The following is a 19,778-nucleotide window of genomic DNA, read 5'->3' on the forward strand; positions in this document are numbered from 1 at the left end:
CATCTTTGGTTCAAGTTGGAGTAGCACGGTGGCACAGTGGTTAGCACTGCTGCCTCACAGCGCCAGGGACCCAGGTTCAATTCCAGCCTTGGGTCACTGTCTGTGTGGAGTTTGCACATTCTCCCCATATCTATATGGGTTTCCTCCGGGTGCTCCGATTTCCTCCCACAATCCAAAGGTGTGTAGGTTAGGGTGGATTGGCCGTGCTGAATTGCCCCTTCGTGTCCAAAGATGTGTAGGTTAGAGGGATTAGTGGGGTAAATATGTGGGGTACACAATACGAAGGGTCTGGGTGGGATTGTTGTTAATGCAGACTCGATGGGCCGAATGGCCTCCTCCTGTACTATCGGGATTCTAAGTCCAATCATTCCGTGCATACTTTTTCTTGCTGAGTCCAGTTGTCAAACTGCTTTGTTTTTTCTGCGCTGGTTCTCTCTCATGGCTACTGTTAGTGGTTTGGGGCATTTGTCAGCATTCTGAATGAAAATGCAGGGTGCCCCCGACATTATAGTTGTCTATTCAAAATTGGGTCAAATGGTGCTCCAGTTCACAACCCTATCGGAAAATCCAGCCAAACAAAATCCCGCTGCACCTGGTTGGAACAAAATCTACACTTGGCGCAATTTTACGCAAATTGGTGCAAAGTGAGAAAATTAGAGGGGACAAGGCAATTCTAGACAGGGGGACGCATTCTTGCCTTGAATGAATCACGTACAGCATCTCAACATGCATTACATCCAGTGATCAAGATTGTACAACAGCCATTTTGCACACAGCAAGATCCCACAGCAGCGAGTTGAATGACCAGTTGATCCTGAGTTTTTAACTGTTAGTTGTGGGGGGTCTCTTGGCCAGGACATAGGGCAGAACTCTCTTGCTCTCCCTGAAATAGTGCCATGAGTTCTTTAACTCCCACTTGATTAGGCAGATTAGTCCAAAGATGTGCACGTTACGTGAATTGGCCATGCAAAGTTGCCCCTTAGTGTTCAAAGATGTGTAGGTTAGTGGGTTAAATATGTAGCGTTATGGGGAAAGGGCCTGTCAAAGAGATGATGCAGACTCAATGGGCCAAATGGCCTCCTTTTGCACTGTAGTGATTCTATATAGATATGGAGATGAGTTTTACCATCCTGCCTGCCACGGGAATCGTAGTGGGTGAGGGGCAGACCATGGAAAGGTCCTTTGACCTCGAGCGGGATTTTCCGGTTTCAGGGTGAGCGCGGCTGGAGAATTCTGCCCATGGTCACGTTTTGGACATGTCTTTGGAGTGGAACCTGAACCCAGAGGCTTTGTTCTCAGAGGCAAGGGTGCTAGTGACTGAGCCAAGCTGACATTTCAGCATTGATAAAAGTCTGGCCATTGGAGAACACAAAGAGTCAATTGACGAACAAGACTTGGCTATGAGCAATGAGGTTTAGTGGACCAGCTCGAGTGAGAGATAATAAGATGGCTCACAGTGTGCTAAGCAGATCAGTCAGATGAATGAGATGATTGTTTAGCAACAGAGAGAAGAAAAGCTCCTAATTGCGTCAGTTTATCTAGAACTAAGATTCATTTATACAGCACAGATATTAGTTGCTTGCTACACTGGCCAGTTTCTGAGACAAGAAAGTTGTCATTCTGACCCTGAACAATATGTGGCTTGTTCAACAAGCTATCAGCACTGCTAAGCCCATTTACAGTATCAGGAATTAAAGCTTTGAACATGGGCTGTTCGTCATAGAATTAGTTAAGATTTATTTATTAGACCGTGACCGATTCTTCACCTCCGGTGCTTAAATTTTCCCAAGTGATAAAAACAAAATTTGAATTTCTTCTGTCTTGCTCTGCAATCTTTCACTCCTTCTGAGGGTCAGTTTTCAGAGTACTTCACTCGATGAGTTATCCCAAACGATGAGTGCTGGCAGCTTCATCAGTTGTGGGGGAAGCCCAATTCTGTCCTTGCTGTACATCCACCCACGTGCATTTGGTATCAGGAAATACTGGATAGGGAGCACAAACAGGAACTCTGATGCTCAACTGAAATCAGCTAATTCAGCCTTGATCAGAGCTCCAATCTGTCTTGTGCCTCAGAACTGGAAGGAATGCACTTTTATGTCCCAGTACATCAAATTTACAACAGAGAAGCAGGCCATTCAGCCCATCTGATTTTTGTGCCTCACGTGAGCCTCCTCCCACCCCTCTTCCACTGTGTCAGGGAGATTAGCAGAGTAAATGTGTGGGGTTATGGGGATTTGACCTGGGTGGGATTGTTGTTGGTGTGTGGTCGATAGGCCAAATGGCCTCCTTCTGCACTGTAGGGATTTTATGATTCTGTTCTCTAAATATTGGCCAGTGGAACTCCTGATCTTAGAAAAGTGGCACAGGATCTTTTAGGCCCATCTTGCTTCACATTTCATCTGAGAGGCAGTCCCTCAATACTGAACCGAAGTGTTAGCCTGGATTCTGTGCTCATGTCTCTGGAGTGGAACCTGACCTCACATAATCTGACTCAGAGATGAAAATACTACGCACTGAGTCAAGGCTGACTGCTAGTTAACAGGAACCAGACAGTTTGTGCAGAGTCTCTTCGGCGTCATGTTGAAGTTTTACCCTGTGAACTTGTGAACGAGTACAGCAGATTATGGGTTAGCTTCAACTCTGGCACTGGAGCATTTCCCAAACTGTCTCCGACTAGCTGTTGCAGGTGGCAAACAGGGAATAAAAGTTGTTTGGAGACAACACTATCTCTGTCTACAACATTTCTGACAGTGGAATAAACTCACCATGTTAAAAACCACCTTCAAATTAAAATTTGTCTCAGAAAGTGCTGATTTTGAGCCAGGGTATTTGAGCAGCACCCAGACTGAAGTTTAGTTTTGCATCTAGAAACAAGAATTTTAAACTGGTAACTAAAATGCAGTAAATTGTGTCAACATCTGGGCTGCAGCAGGAACAATATATTCATTTGGTACAGCCACAGTCCTTCTTAAAAAAGAAGTGCTTATGCAATTAAATTTTGCATCTTGAATGTATTCAAGAGGCAGCTGGATATCGCACTTGGGGTGAACGGGATCAAAGGTTATGGGGAGAAAGCAGGATTAGGCTATTGAGTTGGATGATCAGCCACGATGGTGATGAATGGTGGAGCAGGCTCGAAGGGCTGAATGGCCTCCTCCTGCTCCTGTCTTCTATGAATTTCACTTCTATGCATAAAGTTGTGCCTTGTACGACTTGGTTGACATTCAGGTTTGGTGAATATATTCAAATTATCTGAGTTACGAATCCGAACGTTCATACAAGAAAGATAAACTTGCAATTAGAAAGCACCTCAACATACCCAAGCTTGTTGCAGCCAAGAGATTTGTAAGTGCAGTAACTGTTGTTTAGTTAGTTTTAATTATAAAAAGTCCAATTTCTTTTCCTCTCTCTACAGTTATGGAGGTGAGATTTGAGGCAACATGTCTATGTTGTTTTGAATTTTTAATCTGAGACACATGGTGCCACTGAGGATTTAAAAAGATACGTTATTGCAAGTATGACTTTATGGAGAGAGCTTTTGCCACAAGCCACGCACATTTTGACACCATAATGATGCATTTGTCAAGAGCCAGTTCATGTAATCCGAAATTGGGCCATATTTGTGTAATTCATTAACCAGCATGAGATAATTGAGTAGTGGGGCGGGGGTCTCCTTTGATTTGCCCTGTGGCTGGATACACTTCATACAATCCCATACCTAGAATATTGTGAAGGCACTGAGGAAAATTCCATTCAAAGGCCACTAAGTTTGATGAAAATTGAATCCACTTTCACTTCAGGTTTCCAGCAGCTGCTGTAATTTGCTCTTGATTTAATTCTGTTTGTTTTGTGCCTTTCTCTCGCAGAACTTACGGTGTTCTGATTGGATGGACAGACCCACCTAACATTCTTGTGCCTTCCCCTGTCGACTTTGGACAGCTATGACCTCTACACTGTTGGACTTTAACCTCAAGGAGCAGGAGGACATTGTTGTGAACCGCTGTGACCTGGAGGTGGAAAGGAAGTATCAGCTCATTCCATCGATTATTTGTGCCATGTGCTGCCTTTTTGGGGTCATCTACTGCTTCTTTGGTGAGTAAGCTATTGATAACTGTGTGTGGGACACTGAGGGAGGTACACGTTTCAAAGTGGATTTATCCAGGCAGAATGCAGTTCAATTTTTGATATTGCTAAATTGCTGTCCCAAGTCAATTGTTGCTCAACTTCGCATTCATCAGGTAGAAGAAAATGCTTCTTGATCTTTGGATCATTAGGATTAAAAGTCTTTCTGAGTGAAGCAGTCCTTTCTGGGAAGACGGAGGTAGCAGTTGGAAGCATTGTGTAAACTGATGTCAATCTTTGTGAGCATCACATAGAACCATTAGAATCCCTGCAGCGCAGAAAGAAGCCATTCGGCCCATCGAGTATGCACTAACTCTCCAAAAGAGCATCCCACCCAGATCCTCCCCTTTGCTCTATCCCCATAACCCTGCTAATTCGCCTAACCTGCAGACCTTTGGACACTGAGGGGCAATTTAGCATGGCCAATCCACCTAACCTGCAGATCTTTGGACACTGAGGGACAATTTAGCATGGCCAATCCACCTAACCGCCATATCTTTGGACACTGAGGGACAATTTAGCATGGCCAATCCCCCTAACCACCATATCTTTGGACACTAATGTCATTCGAAAGTTTAGCCAGATGGAAAAGGACAGTGTCCTAAGATAGGACTGCTCTGAAATTGGACCCTGCCGTGCTGCTGCTGGAGCTATGTCACATATTGAAAAAACTGGCCAAAAAATCTCTCAGCCATTTCTGGCATGGCCACATGTGTGTGGGTGTGTTGGAGGCATACCGTGATGTTTACACTGATGTGACACCTTGCCTGCCACAGAGGTGCAGCGAATGCCCACTCTGAAGCTGTCTAAGATGAACATGTGTACAGCTGCCAGAGGGGCTGTGCCATCAGTGTTGCTTAAAGAACCAGCCATCCAGCTGGCAGGAGAGCTACAGAGACAATGGGCAGGATTGCTCAGATGATGGGCTTTTCCAGCTCCGCTTTCTGTTGATTCGCTGCTGCTCACCGCGGCATGGAGGTCTCATTGGCTGGAGATCAGACTTCTGCCCCTCACTTGGACAGATGTGTCAGCAATGGCTAGGACTGGGATTATAAGCAGTCCCCAGTTCCCGAGTCCCAGAGTCCAGGACCGGGCATGTGTGGGGTGGGGGGGGCAGGCGGAAACTGTGTCCAGGGAAAGGGGGAATAGGGAAACTAGGAGGAGGCATACAGGAGCCCTTTGCTCTGGGTGAGCTGTGGAGAGTGGATTATCAGAGTCCAGTTCTTTTGACATCACAGTCGCTGCACAATTGCTCGCCTTTCAATCCAGTCACTGTAGCATCACACCATCCACATGGTTCAAAGTCTGGAATAAAACCAATCCTAAACAACTTCATCTAAGGACATTTCCAAAACATAATGAACTGTCCATCCTTCAGCATTCCCTTTGTGGAACTGCAGATAGTGTTCGTTTGAGCAACTCTGGAGTGTAGGAGGCTGAGGGGTGATCTTATAGAGGTCTATAAAATAATGAGGGGCACAGATCGGATAGACAGTCAATATCTTTTCCCAAAGATAGGGGAGTCTAAAACTAGAGGGCATAGGTTTAGGATGAGAGATACAAAAGTGTCCAGAGGGGCAATTTTTTCACACAGAGGGTGGTGAGTGTCTGGAACGAGCTGTCAGAGGTAGTAGTAGAGACGAGTAAGAATTTTATCTTTTAAAAAGCATTTAGACAGTTACATGGGTATAGAGGGATATGGGCCAAATGCAGGCAATTGGGACTAGCTTAGGGGTTTAAAAAAAGAGGGCGGAATGGACAAGTTGGGCCAAAGGGCCTGTTTCCATGCTGTAAACCTCTATGACTAGGCCCGGCTTCACACTGGCTGTGTGGCAGCAGCCTGCGCTGGTCAGCTGACAGGCAGCAGCAGGGGCATTGGCAAAGTGGCACTGGTGGGAGCAGCTTCATGCTCCGCAGAGCCACTGCCACTCCACTGGGGGTGGAGTCTCAGCTGTTTCAGTTACCTGTTGGGAGGGCAGATTGCTGGACTGTTGTGAGGGCCTGGGAGCCCCTCTGAGCATTAATATCTGCAATCATGGACGGCAGCACTCTGAGCCTGTGTGGCAGCAAGCGTGGAACTCCTGATCCCAGTCTGAGCTTCCACTGCACTCAAACATCAGGTGGCTTCTGTCTGTTGGAGCACAACTCCTCCATGCTCCCTGAATTTGATTATCTGGCAGGCCTGCCATTATACCAAGCCATTATACCTGTAACCTGCCATTATACCAAACATCTCTGTGTCCATGTCCATCAGCATTCTTCTGGATGCTACCCGATCGCAGTTCTCATCAGAGTCCCCTGTAGCAGAATTGTATCAAACAGCACCCTCTGGTGAACTGGCACACAAACTATCATTCCCTCTGGCCTGACTGCTCACTACTACCACAACAGGCATCTGAGGTACGCACGACGCCAATATGTGAGTCAGATCAAGTGGGAGTGTTTCTTTATCAGCGGTGTGTTGTAACTGTCACCTTTTTCTCCTGAGACGGCAGGTCTCGGGGCATGTGAAAGCTGAAATCTAGAAGGGGAGGGTTGGGGTGAGGAGTGTGGGTTTGTGATGGGTTGGCAAGCAAGAGGTCCATGGTCACACCATCTTCAGTTTGCGCTTCCCACCATTTAGCAGGATGAGGGGAAGGTAGGATTTGAGATGGGGCTTTTCTTTTATTAATTCGCGGGATGTAAGCTTTGCTGACTAGAACCAGCATTTATTGTCCATCCTTAGTTGCCCTTTGAGAAGCTGATGATGAGCTGCCTTCTTGAATCGCTGCAGTCCATGTGGTGTAGTTACACCCACAGTGCTGTTAGGGAGGGAGTTCCAGGATTGTTATTGGACATCAGTCAGTCCATGTGGTGTAGGTACACCCACAGTGCTGTTAGGGAGGGAGTTCCAGGATTGTTATTGAACATCAGTCAGTCCATGTGGTGTAGGTACACCCACAGTGCTGTCAGGGAGGGAATTCCAGGATTTTGACCCAGCGACAGTGAAGGAACGGCCGATATATTTCCAAGTCAGGATGGTGAGGGGTTTGGAGGGGAACTTGCAGGTGGTGGTGTTCCCAGGTATCTGCTACCCTTGTCCTTCTAGATGGAAGTGGTGGTGGGTTTGGAAGGTGCTGTCTAAGGAGCCTTGGTGAGTTGCTGCAGTGCATCTTGTAGATGGTACACACGGCTGTTACTGAGTGTCGGTGGTGGAGGGAGTGAATGTTTGTGGATGGGAGGCCAATCAAGCGGGGCTGCTTTGTCCTGGATGGTGTCGAGCTTCTTGAGTGTTGTTGGAGCTGCACCCATCCAGGCAAGTGGAGAGTATTCCATCACACTCCTGACTTGTGCCTTGTAGATGGTGGACAGGCTTTGGGGAGTCAGGAGGTGAGTTACTGCAGGATTCCCAGCCTCTGACCTGCTCTTGTAGCCGGGGTATTTAGCTGGCTAATCCAGTTCAGCTTCTGGTCAATGGTAACTCCTAGGATGTTGGTAGCAGTCAGTGGTCATTTATTTCAGTGGACATTTTTGGGGTGTTTTTCTGTGTTAAAGGCACTATATAAATGCAAGTTGCCATTCCTTCACTGTTGCTGGGTCAAAATCCTGGAACTCCCTAACAGCACTATGGGTGTACGTACATCACAGGGACTGCAGCGGTTCAAGAAGGCAGCTCACCACAATAAATGCTGGCCTAACTGATGACGCCCACATCCTGTGAATGATTAAGTTGTTTTGGTAAGTGAGTGTCAGACATTCTGGCTATGTGGCCACTCCAACTCCATTCTGACTGTCTCAATATTGAGTGGATGCTTGGCGTGCCAGCTCAGGTAGGCACCTCAGTGTCTGGCATTTAATCCTCATTTCCAGACTGATGTTCAAAGTCTGGCAAAGGTTACACTTGCTTTGGCAATTCTACACCTGTCTCGTGGTCAATCCTGCTCGAGAGACTTTGCTACTGAGATAAATCAACCTATTCAGGTTCTGGCCATGGGCTAAAACCTTGGGCTCGAGATAAGCTTTTCCTGGGACAGGCTGGTACATGACTTCAGTTTTCATCATGCTATTCATAAGGCCAAAGTTGCACATATTGGAGGACAAGTCCATGCTACATGGCATGCCCAGCTCTGAACCAGCAGCTCATACACAGTCATCAGCAAAAAGGAAATCATTAAGTATGTCCTTGGAGAACTTGGTCTTGACCCGGAGTCATCGCAGATTGATTGGTTTCTGTCCACGGAATATCTGATACCAGGATTGCCATCTTGGAGGATATTGGAAAACATGGTGGAGGAAAACATACTGGAGGGGCTTGGTGCTAGACACCTACTCCCCTTATGCCACGGATGGGTGAAAAGCTTGGTCAAAGAAGTGGTTTTAAAGAGGGGTGTTAAAGGAGGGTAGAGAGAGGTACAGAGGCAGAGAAACTCCACAGAGTAAGACCTCGGTAGCTGAAGGTACCATTACCAATGGTGGGAAAAAGAGAGGGAAGAATGGAGAGTTGTGAGGGGAATGGGGCAGGGAGGGCAGGTGGGTGAGGGGGTTGGGTTGCAGTTTTTAATTGGAGCAGGTTGGAGGAGTGGTCAGTGGCTGTAAGGGTGAATGCAGAGTGAGTTGTGGATGCAGCAGCAGTATTTTGAATGAGTTGGAGCTTACTGAGAGGGGAGGCTGGCCAGGCGATCATTCAAGATGATGATGGCATGGACGAGAGATCTTCAGCACCAAATGGGCTGAGACAGAGACAAAGGTACACAGTCACAAATATCACATTTTACTGTTATTCCCTGTGTTTACAAAACCAGTTCACTGGCATCTCCCTTTCATGTGACACTCTGGATAGTGAGTATAGACCAGCATAGTGTAATATCGATTGCAATCATTGCCACAGCTCTGTATGACCTTTCCAGCACTGTCAGGATCCAGCCAGTAATAATCGACATCCTGAGCACTTGTGGGTGATTTTCTGAAGCTCGCTGTTCAGAGTATTATCTGAAATTTGCATTCTGACCTAACTCTATCTGTCACTGCCATCCCTCAGTACCAGTAAGCTGGGCTCACTTGATATTACTGGAGGTCACATTAAGAGTTTTATTGGATTATTTTCCACCCATTTGTCACTTTAAAAAATGAATGTCGAAACTTTTATCCTGTCATTATAATATTTGCCTTTCTATTTAACTTCCAGCAATTTGGATCCAAATAGGAATTAATAGGTATTGCAGATATGTTTTCTCCTCTGCTTCTTTTATTCAATCCACTTACTTGCTCTCTGCTTTCCGTGGATCTAATCCCAGTTTCATTTTAGATTACTTCAGAGCAACGAGCACAAAATCCAGGCTGACGGATCGGTCCTCCACCGTTAGAACATAGAACAGTACAGCACAGTACAGGCCCTTCGGCCCTCGATGTTGTGCCGAGCTATGTCCAATCCCAAGATCAAGCTATCCCACTCCCTATCATTCTGGTGTGCTCCATGTGCCTATCCAATAACCGCTTGAAAGTTCCTAAAGTGTCCGACTCCACTATCACAGCAGGCAGTCCATTCCCCACCCCAACCACTCTCTGAGTGAAGAATCTACCTCGGACATCCCTCCTATATCTCCCACCATGAACCTTATAGTTATGCCCCCCTAGTAACAGCTACATCCACCTGAGGAAATAGTCTCTGCACGTCCACTCTATCAATCCCCCTCATCATCTTATAAACCTCTATTAAGTCGCCTCTCATCCTCCTCCGCTCTAAAGAGAAAAGCCCCAGCTCCTTCAACCTTTCCTCATAAGACCTACCCTCCAAACCAGGCAGCATCCTGGGAAATCTCCTTTGCACTCTCTCCAATGTTTCCACATCCTTCTTATAGTGAGGTGACCAGAACTGAACACAATATTCCAAATGTGGTCTCACCAGGGTCCGGTATAGTTGCAGCATAAACCCCACAACCCTGAAACTCAAACCCCCGTTAATAAACGCTAACACACTATAGGCCTTCTTCACAGCTCTATCCACTTGAGTGGTGACCTTCAGAGATCTGTGGATATGAACCCCAAGATCTCTCTGTTCCTCCACATTCTTCAGAACCCTGCCATTGACCCTGTAATCCGCAATCAAGTTTGTTCTACCAAAATGAATCACCTCGCACTTATCAGTTAGTGAGCGAGTTAGTATGAATGCAATTGCAGGTATAACAAAAACACAATCTGAGAATCATGTTCGTGATCGAGGGCTGGAAGTCTCTGGGTTTGCTCCTGAAACACTGACAACAGACTGAAATAGCGCGAAACTATGAACACTGGCAGTAGATTGTAACGGCGCTAAACTGTGAACACTGGCAGTAGATTGTAACGGCGCTAAACTGTGAACACTGGCAGCAGATTGTAACGGTGCGAAACTATGAACACTGGCAGCAGATTGTAATGGCGCTAAACTGTGAACACTGGCAGCAGATTGTAACGGTGCAAAACTGTGAACACTGGCAGCAGATTGTAACGGCGCTAAACTGTGAACACTGGCAGTAGATTGTAACGGCGCTAAACTGTGAACACTGGCAGTAGATTGTAACGGCGCTAAACTGTGAACACTGGCAGCAGATTGTAACGGTGCAAAACTGTGAACACTGGCAGCAGATTGTAACGGCGCTAAACTGTGAACACTGGCAGTAGATTGTAACGGCGCTAAACTGTGAACACTGGCAGCAGATTGTAACAGCGCTAAACTGTGAACACTGGCAGCAGATTGTAACGGCGCTAAACTGTGAACACTGGCAGCAGATTGTAATGGCGCTAAACTGTGAACACTGGCAGCAGATTGTAATGGCGCTAAACTGTGAACACTGGCAGCAGATTGTAACGGCGCTAAACTGTGAACACTGGCAGTAGATTGTAACGGTGCGAAACTGTGAACACTGGCAGCAGATTGTAATGGCGCTAAACTGTGAACACTGGCAATAGATTGTAACGGTGTGAAACAGTGGACACTGGCAGTAGATTGTAACGGTGCGAAACAGTGGACACTGGCAGCAGATTGTAACGGCGCTAAGCTGTGAGCACTGGCAGCAGATTGTAACGGCGCTAAACTGTGAACACTGGCAGCAGATTGTAACGGCGCTAAACTGTGAACACTGGCAGTAGATTGTAACGGCGCTAAACTGTGAACACTGGCAGCAGATTGTAACAGCGCTAAACTGTGAACACTGGCAGCAGATTGTAACGGCGCTAAACTGTGAACACTGGCAGCAGATTGTAATGGCGCTAAACTGTGAACACTGGCAGCAGATTGTAATGGCGCTAAACTGTGAACACTGGCAGCAGATTGTAATGGCGCTAAACTGTGAACACTGGCAGCAGATTGTAACGGCGCTAAACTGTGAACACTGGCAGCAGATTGTAACGGCGCTAAACTGTGAACACTGGCAGCAGATTGTAACGGCGCTAAGCTGTAAGCACTGGCTGTTTATAAGATTGCCAAACATTGGGGTCTGGCAGCAGTGTGAAATGGGGAGAGACCCTGGGCACTGGCAGTTTATATCAGTGCTACCGAAATTTCTCGCTGATGTAACAGACTCTGGTTTGGTTCTTGTGTTTTTGGTGTTTAGTACATGTCAATTGTTCAAAAGGAGATATAAATATATTTTATTCTCCGTTCATCAGTTTGTGATGCAAACTTCCCTCATTCATTACAACAGGTAAGGAAATCTAGCTCTTTCTGCCTTAAGTAAGGATATTTAAAATACTATAATCAGGCAGTTTGAAATGTGTTAATGCAAATGGATTTTGTGTTTTGACCACTGTAATTGACTGCTTGTTTTATCATGTGCATTTAAAATGGTGTTTGAGGGAGTCCTGCTTTGTTACCATCTTTTGGCCATCCCAGGGCACTATTTCATAGAAGAGCAGAGGAATTCTCTTTGGTGTCCCCACCAATGTTTAATCTCAATCAGCATCTAGAGCCAGATTATCTGGTCATTATTGCATTGCTATTTGTGGAACCTTACTGTATGTAAATTGGTTCTCACATTTGTGACATTGTAACAGTGACTTCACTTGACAAAAGTACTTCCCTGGTTGTAAAGCGCTTTTGGTGCTTGACTCTGTGCTGCATTGAGCGCATATTGCAAAACCATGGGTATTAACCAGACCACTTGTCAAAAATCACTCCATTGGCATTTGTACAGCATCTTTAATGTAGTGAAACATCCCAAGGGGCTTCATAGGAGCATAATCAGACAAGGTTTGATACCATAGGGTGGTATTAGTGCAGACTACTAATATATGCGTGATATTAGCTGGGTCAAAGAGTTAAGGTTTCACAAGCATCTAAAAGAGAGAGGTGGAGAGGTTTAGAGAGGAAATTCCAAGTTTGGGATCTTGGCAGCTGAAGATACAACAAAGGGAGTCATACAGCACAGAAAGAGGCCATTTGGCCCATTGTCTCTGTGCGGTCATCAAGCACCTATCTATCCCATTATCCAACACTTGGCCCGTTGCCTTGTATGCTGTGGCATTTCAAGTGCTTATCTAAATACTTCTTAATGTTGTGAAGGTTCCCACCTCTACCACCCTTCCAGGCAGCGAGTTCCAGATTCCCACCACCCTCTAGATGAGAAAGGTTTTCCTGAAATCCCCTCTAAATCCCCAGCCCCTTATCTTAAATCTATACCCCTGGTTATTGACCCCTCTACGAAGGGGAAAAGTTTCTTCCTATCTATGGCCCTCATAACTTGGTACACTTATGTAAATGTGATCTCAAAACTTGATCAATATTACAAATAACCAAACTGTGAATAATTCTGTCATTCTGGCAGTCGTTAGGCTTCCAAAAGGGGAATCGAAGTTCAAAATTCAGCTGTCATTAATTTTTGAATTTCATTGGTCCTTCCTCAATAACCCAATTCCGTCAAACTCCCCATTTGAAGATGGAGACAATACAAAGATCAAACAATGAAGCAAACTTCCTGTTGATGAGTCCCACAGTAGATCCCCCAATGGTGGAGCAATTAAAATTGGGGATGCTGATGAGGCCAGAATCAGTATAGATAACCTCAATCTGAACATTTAAATTGCTCAATCTTATAACATCTGATGCTCCAACAGCGGTGGTCTGATTGTTTACATTTACTGGTGTTTTTCATTTATTCAGCTTGTGCCTGTAAGTGATGGCTAACCACCTGCTTACACATCCTAAAGGGAGGTTTAAGATTCATTTTTGGGGAACTTCAGTTGAAGAATTCATTATCTGATAAACTATTGGTGTTGAGAGCCTCCATTTTGAAAAGTAGAGCTATACAAAATGGCTGCTGTGAGCTAAGCCTCTTACAGGAAGTTTGAATCTCTCGTTTCTTGACCTGGCTGAAATAGCGATGGATTAAATGTTCCGATTCCTTAACGAGAACGAGAAAGCAGCAAGAAACAAGTCCGTGTAAGCCAACTTAAGTTAATCGTTCCCATCCAAAAAGAGGCAATTTGCGTAATCTTCTTGGATTCCTAACTAAGCTGAAGACTCCACAGTCCTGTTTTAGTGTCTGCTGTAGACAGATTTGGATTCTGTCCGCTGGGAACAGTAACAGGTGCTATTGCTGCCACTTAATACCAATGCATTAGAAGGGAAGAAAAAGAACGTGGGACCTAAACATGAATAGTTTTGCATAGCTTCAACATACACAGCTGTAGAGCAATCTGATGTGCCAGAATTATCTAGAAGCAGAAATTAGACATGTTTTTTTTTCCATTGCAGAGCAGATGCCGTGCCATTCCATTCTTGGCACTTGATGTGACTTCTCCCTAACCATGAACGCCCAGCCTCCTCTCCCTTCTCGTTCTTTTCAGGGGAGGTCCTGTTTGTGGATATACTATACCCATCTGCTGCAATGCAGCTGGCATGGTCTTGCACACTGAAGAGTGCACTCAGCATAAAGCCTTCAAGAAAGTCAGGGAGACAAAAGAATTCTCAAAAAGAAAGCCAACAATGCAGAGTCCAGCAGAAAAAGGCACGGGCTATCAGAAATGGGCAGCATGGTGGCACAGTGGTTAGCACTGTTGCCTCACAGCGCTAGGGACTTGGGTTCAATTCCTGGCCAGAGGACTGTGTGGAGTTTGCACATTCTCCCCGTGTCTGCATGGGTTTCCTCCAGGTGCTCTGATTTTCTCCCACAGTTCGAAAGTTGTGCTGATTAGGTGCATTGACCATCCCAAATTGTCCCTCAGTGTACCCGAACAGGCACCAGAGTGTGGTGAGTAGGGGATTTTCACAGTGGCTTCATTGCATTGTTAATGGAAGCCTACTTATGACTAATAAACTTTAACTTTAAATAAAGCAGCAACAAACTCTCACCTAAACTCCTAACCAGCTACCTTGCTGAGGTTCAGGCCCCTTTTATCCTACCTTGGCATGTGAAAGGCATTCAAAAGAATGGCTGTCTGCCCATGTTCTGACTACAAAATTGCACGGGCAACATAAAATTCTATGCAGTTGGCTTTGTAATGGACTTAATTGCCTGATTGTCAATGGATATCCTTCTGACTCCTGCACATGCCCACCGACCATTTGTGGTGCAGGATCACGTTGACGGTGGGGTGCTTGCCTGATGCTTCCTGTGCAATTTCCAGAGGTTTGGGTCAGGTGCGTGCCCATTACATGTATGTAAAGTTCTGGCCATAATGTACAGTCAAAGCAAAGCACTGTGTCAGTTTTTAATGGAGAAAGTGAAATGAAAGGCCGGGGCTTGCTATAGTGCGGACGTGAATCTGAAGTCAGAGTTAGAAGACAAGCAGGAGTTTTTAAGGTTGCCGTCACAAGTTATTTGGTGAGGTTACTCCCAAAGATGACTCAATGCTGATGGAGTCAGTAAGGATGTCATTGCTCTTAACCTTGCTTCAAATATCCCACCCCCACCACCAACTAATGTTAAGGCCAGTGGCCAATTTAGAGAAAAGATAAACCAATTTACAAATTATGTTTGTGTTGTGGATCCATCTATTGCCTCTTGCTACTCAACCTGCTGCTCTCTTGTGGTCTACCTACTCAGTTGGGGTGGCACAGTGGTTAGCACTGCTGCTTAACAGCGCCAGGGACCTGGGTTCAATTCCCAGCTTGGGCCAGTGTCTGTGTGAAGTTTGCACATTCTGCCTGTGTCTGTGTGGGTTTCCTCCCACAGTCCAAAGATGTGTGGATTAGGTTGATTGGCCATGCTAACTTGACCATGCTGGGATTGCTCAGCAGATCAGGCAACACCTGCAGTGAGAGAGAGGGAGATGGTGGCAAAGTGTTATTGTCACTAGACTAGTAACCAAGAGAGACAGGGGCATGCTCTAGGGACCCAGGTTCAAATCCCACCACGGCGGATGGTGAAATTTGAACTTGACTAAAAATCTGGAATTAAAGGACCTAATGATGACCATGAAACCATTATTGTAAAAACCCATCTGCTTCACTATCTGCTGAAGATCTGCCATCCATCAGACCTACATGTGACTAAATGCCCTCTAAAATGGGCTAGGAAGCCACTCAATTCAACAGCAATTGGGGATGGGCAACAAATGCCAGTAATGCCCACATCCCATGATTGAATAATAATTTTAAAAAGTGTTAACAGTTCAGACCTTTCATCAGAACTAATGTTGGACATAAAGTGCCATCTTGAAGAGAACACTTTATCACCTAGTTTGTGATTTCGCTAGCGAACTTGCCTCAGTGTAATTAAAGTGTAAGGAACACAATCTCCACCGTTGTGTAACTCAGCAAGTGCACAACCTTGTGTGTGGATAGGAACTGTTTGCTATTGTGAGGGAGGTGTTAAGCATCAGGTCAGATGGTGGTTATTGTGCCTGGGTTACAGTGTAGAAGTCATTAATGTAATATTTTGAAACCTTTGTTGCAGGTTATCGCTGTTTCAAGGCTGTCATGTTCCTGTGTGGGCTGATGTTTGGCTCCATCATCATCTTCCTGTTGTGTTACAAGGAGCGAGTTCTGGACGTTCAGCTGAGCGTGGAGGCCAGTGCTGGTATTGGTCTTGGCATCGGAATCCTGTGCGGACTGGTCACCATGCTTGTCCGCAGCGTTGGTCTCTTCATGATTGGCCTGGTGCTTGGCCTGCTGGTAGCAACTGTCACCCTCATTGTGATGGAACAGTTCTACCACCCACACACCATCTGGATTCCAGTGGGGCTTCTTATTGGTGTTGGGATGCTGTTCGCTGTCTTAACTTTACAGTGGCAAAAACTCTTCACCATTATCTCCACTGCAGTCTTTGGTGGTGCTATTATTACCCTGTCTGTGGACTATTTCATCGAGCTGTTTTTGTTGGCGCAGTATGTCTATGAGAGGCTGAAGATTTCGCCCTCGTTGCCTATTTGTTGGTACAGTTGGGTGATTCTTGGTATCTGGCCAGTGCTGAGCATGCTGGGAATTCTGGTTCAGTGGAAACTGACAGCTGAAGGCTACTCTCACACTGAAGGTAAGGCCAGTTCCAGGCCACATTTGTGTTTTTGCCCTCTGAACATTAACTCTGTGAAGGGGAAGATGGGAGGTTGAGGGGATTTTTTTTTACATTGGACCAATTTTATGAAAGGATTTTTTACTTCTCAGTCAGTAATCAAACAGGTTGCCATGAGGGTACTGTTGGATGAATGCTGACAACTCCCTGATACTTTGTCAATATATTATTCTTGTGCTCTATGAGCCCAGGCAATGGGTATCAATGGGTGACTGCCATCTAGCTGAGCCTGAACTTGCTGCCATCTGGTGCCTGCTTGCACTTCAGAGCAGAGCTCACTGCAGAGTGACCAGCAGTAGAAACAACCCAGCTGGACCTTTCCTTTATTCTGCAGGGAGGCCCAAGACTCATTCAAGGGCTCCCAGCACTTCCCCCCACTTAGCTCATGAAAGACCCAGAATCAAACCTAGTGCATTGCTCATTTGTGTGGCACAGAGCATAACTGGATGATGGTTTTAGCCACTGAGCCATTTGAATGAAATGATTCTCATACTGAACAATCAGCACAGTGGATCTATTGGGGGACTCGACAGCTTCATTATATTGTCCTGTTCAGTTGTTGTATTGGTTATGATCCCCAGGAATCTCGCAGCGCCCGAGACCCGGGTTCAGTTCCCGACTTGGGTCACTGTCTGTGTGGAGTCTGCACATTATCCCCATGTCTGCGTGGGTTTCCTCCGGGTGCTCCGATTTCCTCCCACAGTCGAAAAGATGTGCAGGTTAGGTGGATTGGCCATGCCAAATTGCCCCTTAGTGTCCAACAATGTGCAGGTTAGAGGGATTGGCCATGCTAAATTGCCCCATAGTGTCCAAAGATGTGCGAGTTAGGTGAATTGGCCATGCTAAAATACCCCTTAGTGTCAGGGGGACTAGCTAGGGTAAATGCGTGGGGTTATGGGGATAGGTCCTGGGTGAGATTGTTGGTGCAGACTCGAAGGGCCAAATGGCCTCCTGCTGCACTGTAGGATTCTATGATTCTAAGTTCTTTGGGAGCAGGCTGAGAGAGCTGACTGATGCTGCCCTGGGTTCACTTGTTCTGGTGTTTTTTTTGATCAAGACCATTGCAAGTCTGAATGTCTTACTGCCGAGGGTGAAGGAAATGGGAGGAACAGAAACGTGCTTTGTTTCCAATTGTTCCATTCTTGAGTAAAGATGGAGACATCCTGCGAAGGGTGGATGAGGAAGAGGAAAAGGAATCATAGCTGTTAACACCAATGCTACTGCCACTAATGCTTTTCTCTTCCTGTAGTTATCATCAGTAAACGACAAAAACGAGTGCAGTTGATGAGAATACGACAGCAGGAAGCAAAGAAGCGACAGAGGGCATCTCAGGCAGAGGGCACATACCGCAGGAAACCGTACCCAGTCAAGCGGTACACGGGAGACATCCTTTCACCAGTAAAGTATCATATGGCAAACTCTTTTCCCTGGAATATTGCAATGAAGGGAAGCGAGAGTGGAGACCCTGTGATCTACATTCTTCTACACAATGTTAAGCTATATAACTATATAGGATATACGGCAGAGAGACAGGCACTTCAGTCAACTGCTGCCAGGATTTATGTTTCACAGGACCCTTTCACTCATGCCTCTTCACCTAACCCAATAACATAACCTTTCTCTCTCATGTACTTATCTCACTTCTCCTCAAAGGCATCTCTGTGACTTGCCTCCATTACTTCATGTGGTTATATATGACCAAGCCCGACACAAGAATCAAGTCAGATAATACAAACAAAATAATCAGTTGTGTTATTAATGTTGTGTGTCCATGGGAGTATATTATAGAAAAGGAATCAGACAGACTGATGCAATAGGGCACCCAAAAAGACCATGAGAAATAGGGACAGGAGGAGGTCATTCAGCCCCTTAAGCCTGTTCCTCACGTCCACTTTTCTGCCTTTCCCCGTAACCCTCGATTCCCTTACTGATCAAAATTCTATCCCCCTCAGCCTTAAACATACACAAGGATTCTGCCTCCCACAGCTCTCAATGGCAAAGAGTTCCAAAGATTCACAACCCTCTGGGAGAAGAAATCCCTCCTCATCTCGATCTTAAATTGGTGTCCCTTTATTCTGAGACTCTGCCCTCTGGTCCTAGACTCTTCCATGACGGGGAGACATCCTCTCAGCATTTACCCCGACAAGCCCCTTAAGAATCCTTTATGTTTCGATGAGATCACCTCTCGTTCTTCTAAATTCCAATGAGTAGAGTCCCAACCTGTTTGACCTTTCCTCTTAAGACAATCCCTCCAAATTGGGAATCGTCCTAGTGAACCTTCTCTGAACTGCTTCCAATGAAATAATATCTTTTCTTTATATAAGAGGACCAAAATTGTTCACACTGTTCCAGATGTGGTCTCCCCAGTACTTTGTACAGTTGCAGCAAGACTTCCCTACGCTTATACTCCAACCCTCTTGAAATAAAGGCCAACATTCCATTAGCTTTCCTCTACCTGCTGTACCTGTGAGCGAGCTTACTGTGTTTCATGCACAAGTACCCCAAGTCCCTTTGTTGCAGCTTTCTGCATTTTCCTCAATTTAAATAATCCTCTGTTCTTTTGTTCTGCCTTCCAGAAGAAACACCTTCACATTTTATCCACATTCTATCCACTCAGATTAAGGTTTACTCGAAAAACTCTAATAAATTTGTCATATACAATTTTTCTTTCATGAAACCATGCTGTCTCTGCTTGATCAGATTGTGATTTTCCAAATGTGCTGCTATTACTTCCTGAATAATTAATTACAACATTTTTCCAACAATAGATGTTAGGCTAATTGGCCTATATCACCTGCTTTTTGCCTCTCTCCCTTTTGTCTGCACAAAATTTTAGCTGCAGGTCTTGCTATCTGAGGGGAGTGGGGAAAGGGATTGGGAGAGGGGAAGCAGACTGGACAATGCAGGTAGGAAGAGGAGCAGCACCATATAGTAGAACAGAATCCCTACAGTGCAAAAGGAGGCCATTTGGCACATTGAGTCTGCACTGACCACAATCCCACTCAGGCCCTATCTCCATAACCTCATGCATTTACCCTATCTGGTCCCCCTGACACTAAGGAGCAATTTAGCACGGCCAATCTATCTAATCTCCACATAGAAACCCTACAGCATGGAAAGAGGCCATTCAGCCCATTAAGTCTGCACCGACCACAGTCCCAACCAGGCCCTAGCCCCGTATCCCTAAATATT

The 19,778-nt window shown here is 45.7% G+C and overlaps 1 protein-coding gene across 5 annotated transcripts in view; it reads left to right on the plus strand.

Moving 5' to 3' along the window:
- Positions 1 to 19,778, plus strand: part of LOC145362040 (transmembrane protein 198-like) — a 90,893-nt gene that overhangs the window by 62,937 nt on the left and 8,178 nt on the right. For 4 of the 5 annotated variants that reach the window (XM_080218078.1, XM_080218080.1, XM_080218079.1 and 1 more), the window contains 3 exons: positions 3,867 to 4,092; positions 15,972 to 16,547; positions 17,836 to 19,616. In XM_080218078.1, coding sequence (XP_080074204.1) covers positions 3,942 to 4,092; positions 15,972 to 16,547; positions 17,836 to 18,200 — 1,092 coding nt within the window. In that variant the 5' untranslated portion in view covers positions 3,867 to 3,941 and the 3' untranslated portion in view covers positions 18,201 to 19,616. Of the gene's footprint in view, positions 1 to 3,866; positions 4,093 to 15,971; positions 16,548 to 17,835; positions 19,617 to 19,778 lie in introns of those variants that run through there. The other variant, XM_080218081.1, reaches the window with a different exon arrangement.

This window comes from Carcharhinus amblyrhynchos, chromosome X, assembly GCF_965287045.1.
Source record: "Carcharhinus amblyrhynchos chromosome X, sCarAmb.v2.hapA, whole genome shotgun sequence".
NCBI classification, from domain to species: Eukaryota; Metazoa; Chordata; class Chondrichthyes; order Carcharhiniformes; family Carcharhinidae; genus Carcharhinus; species Carcharhinus amblyrhynchos.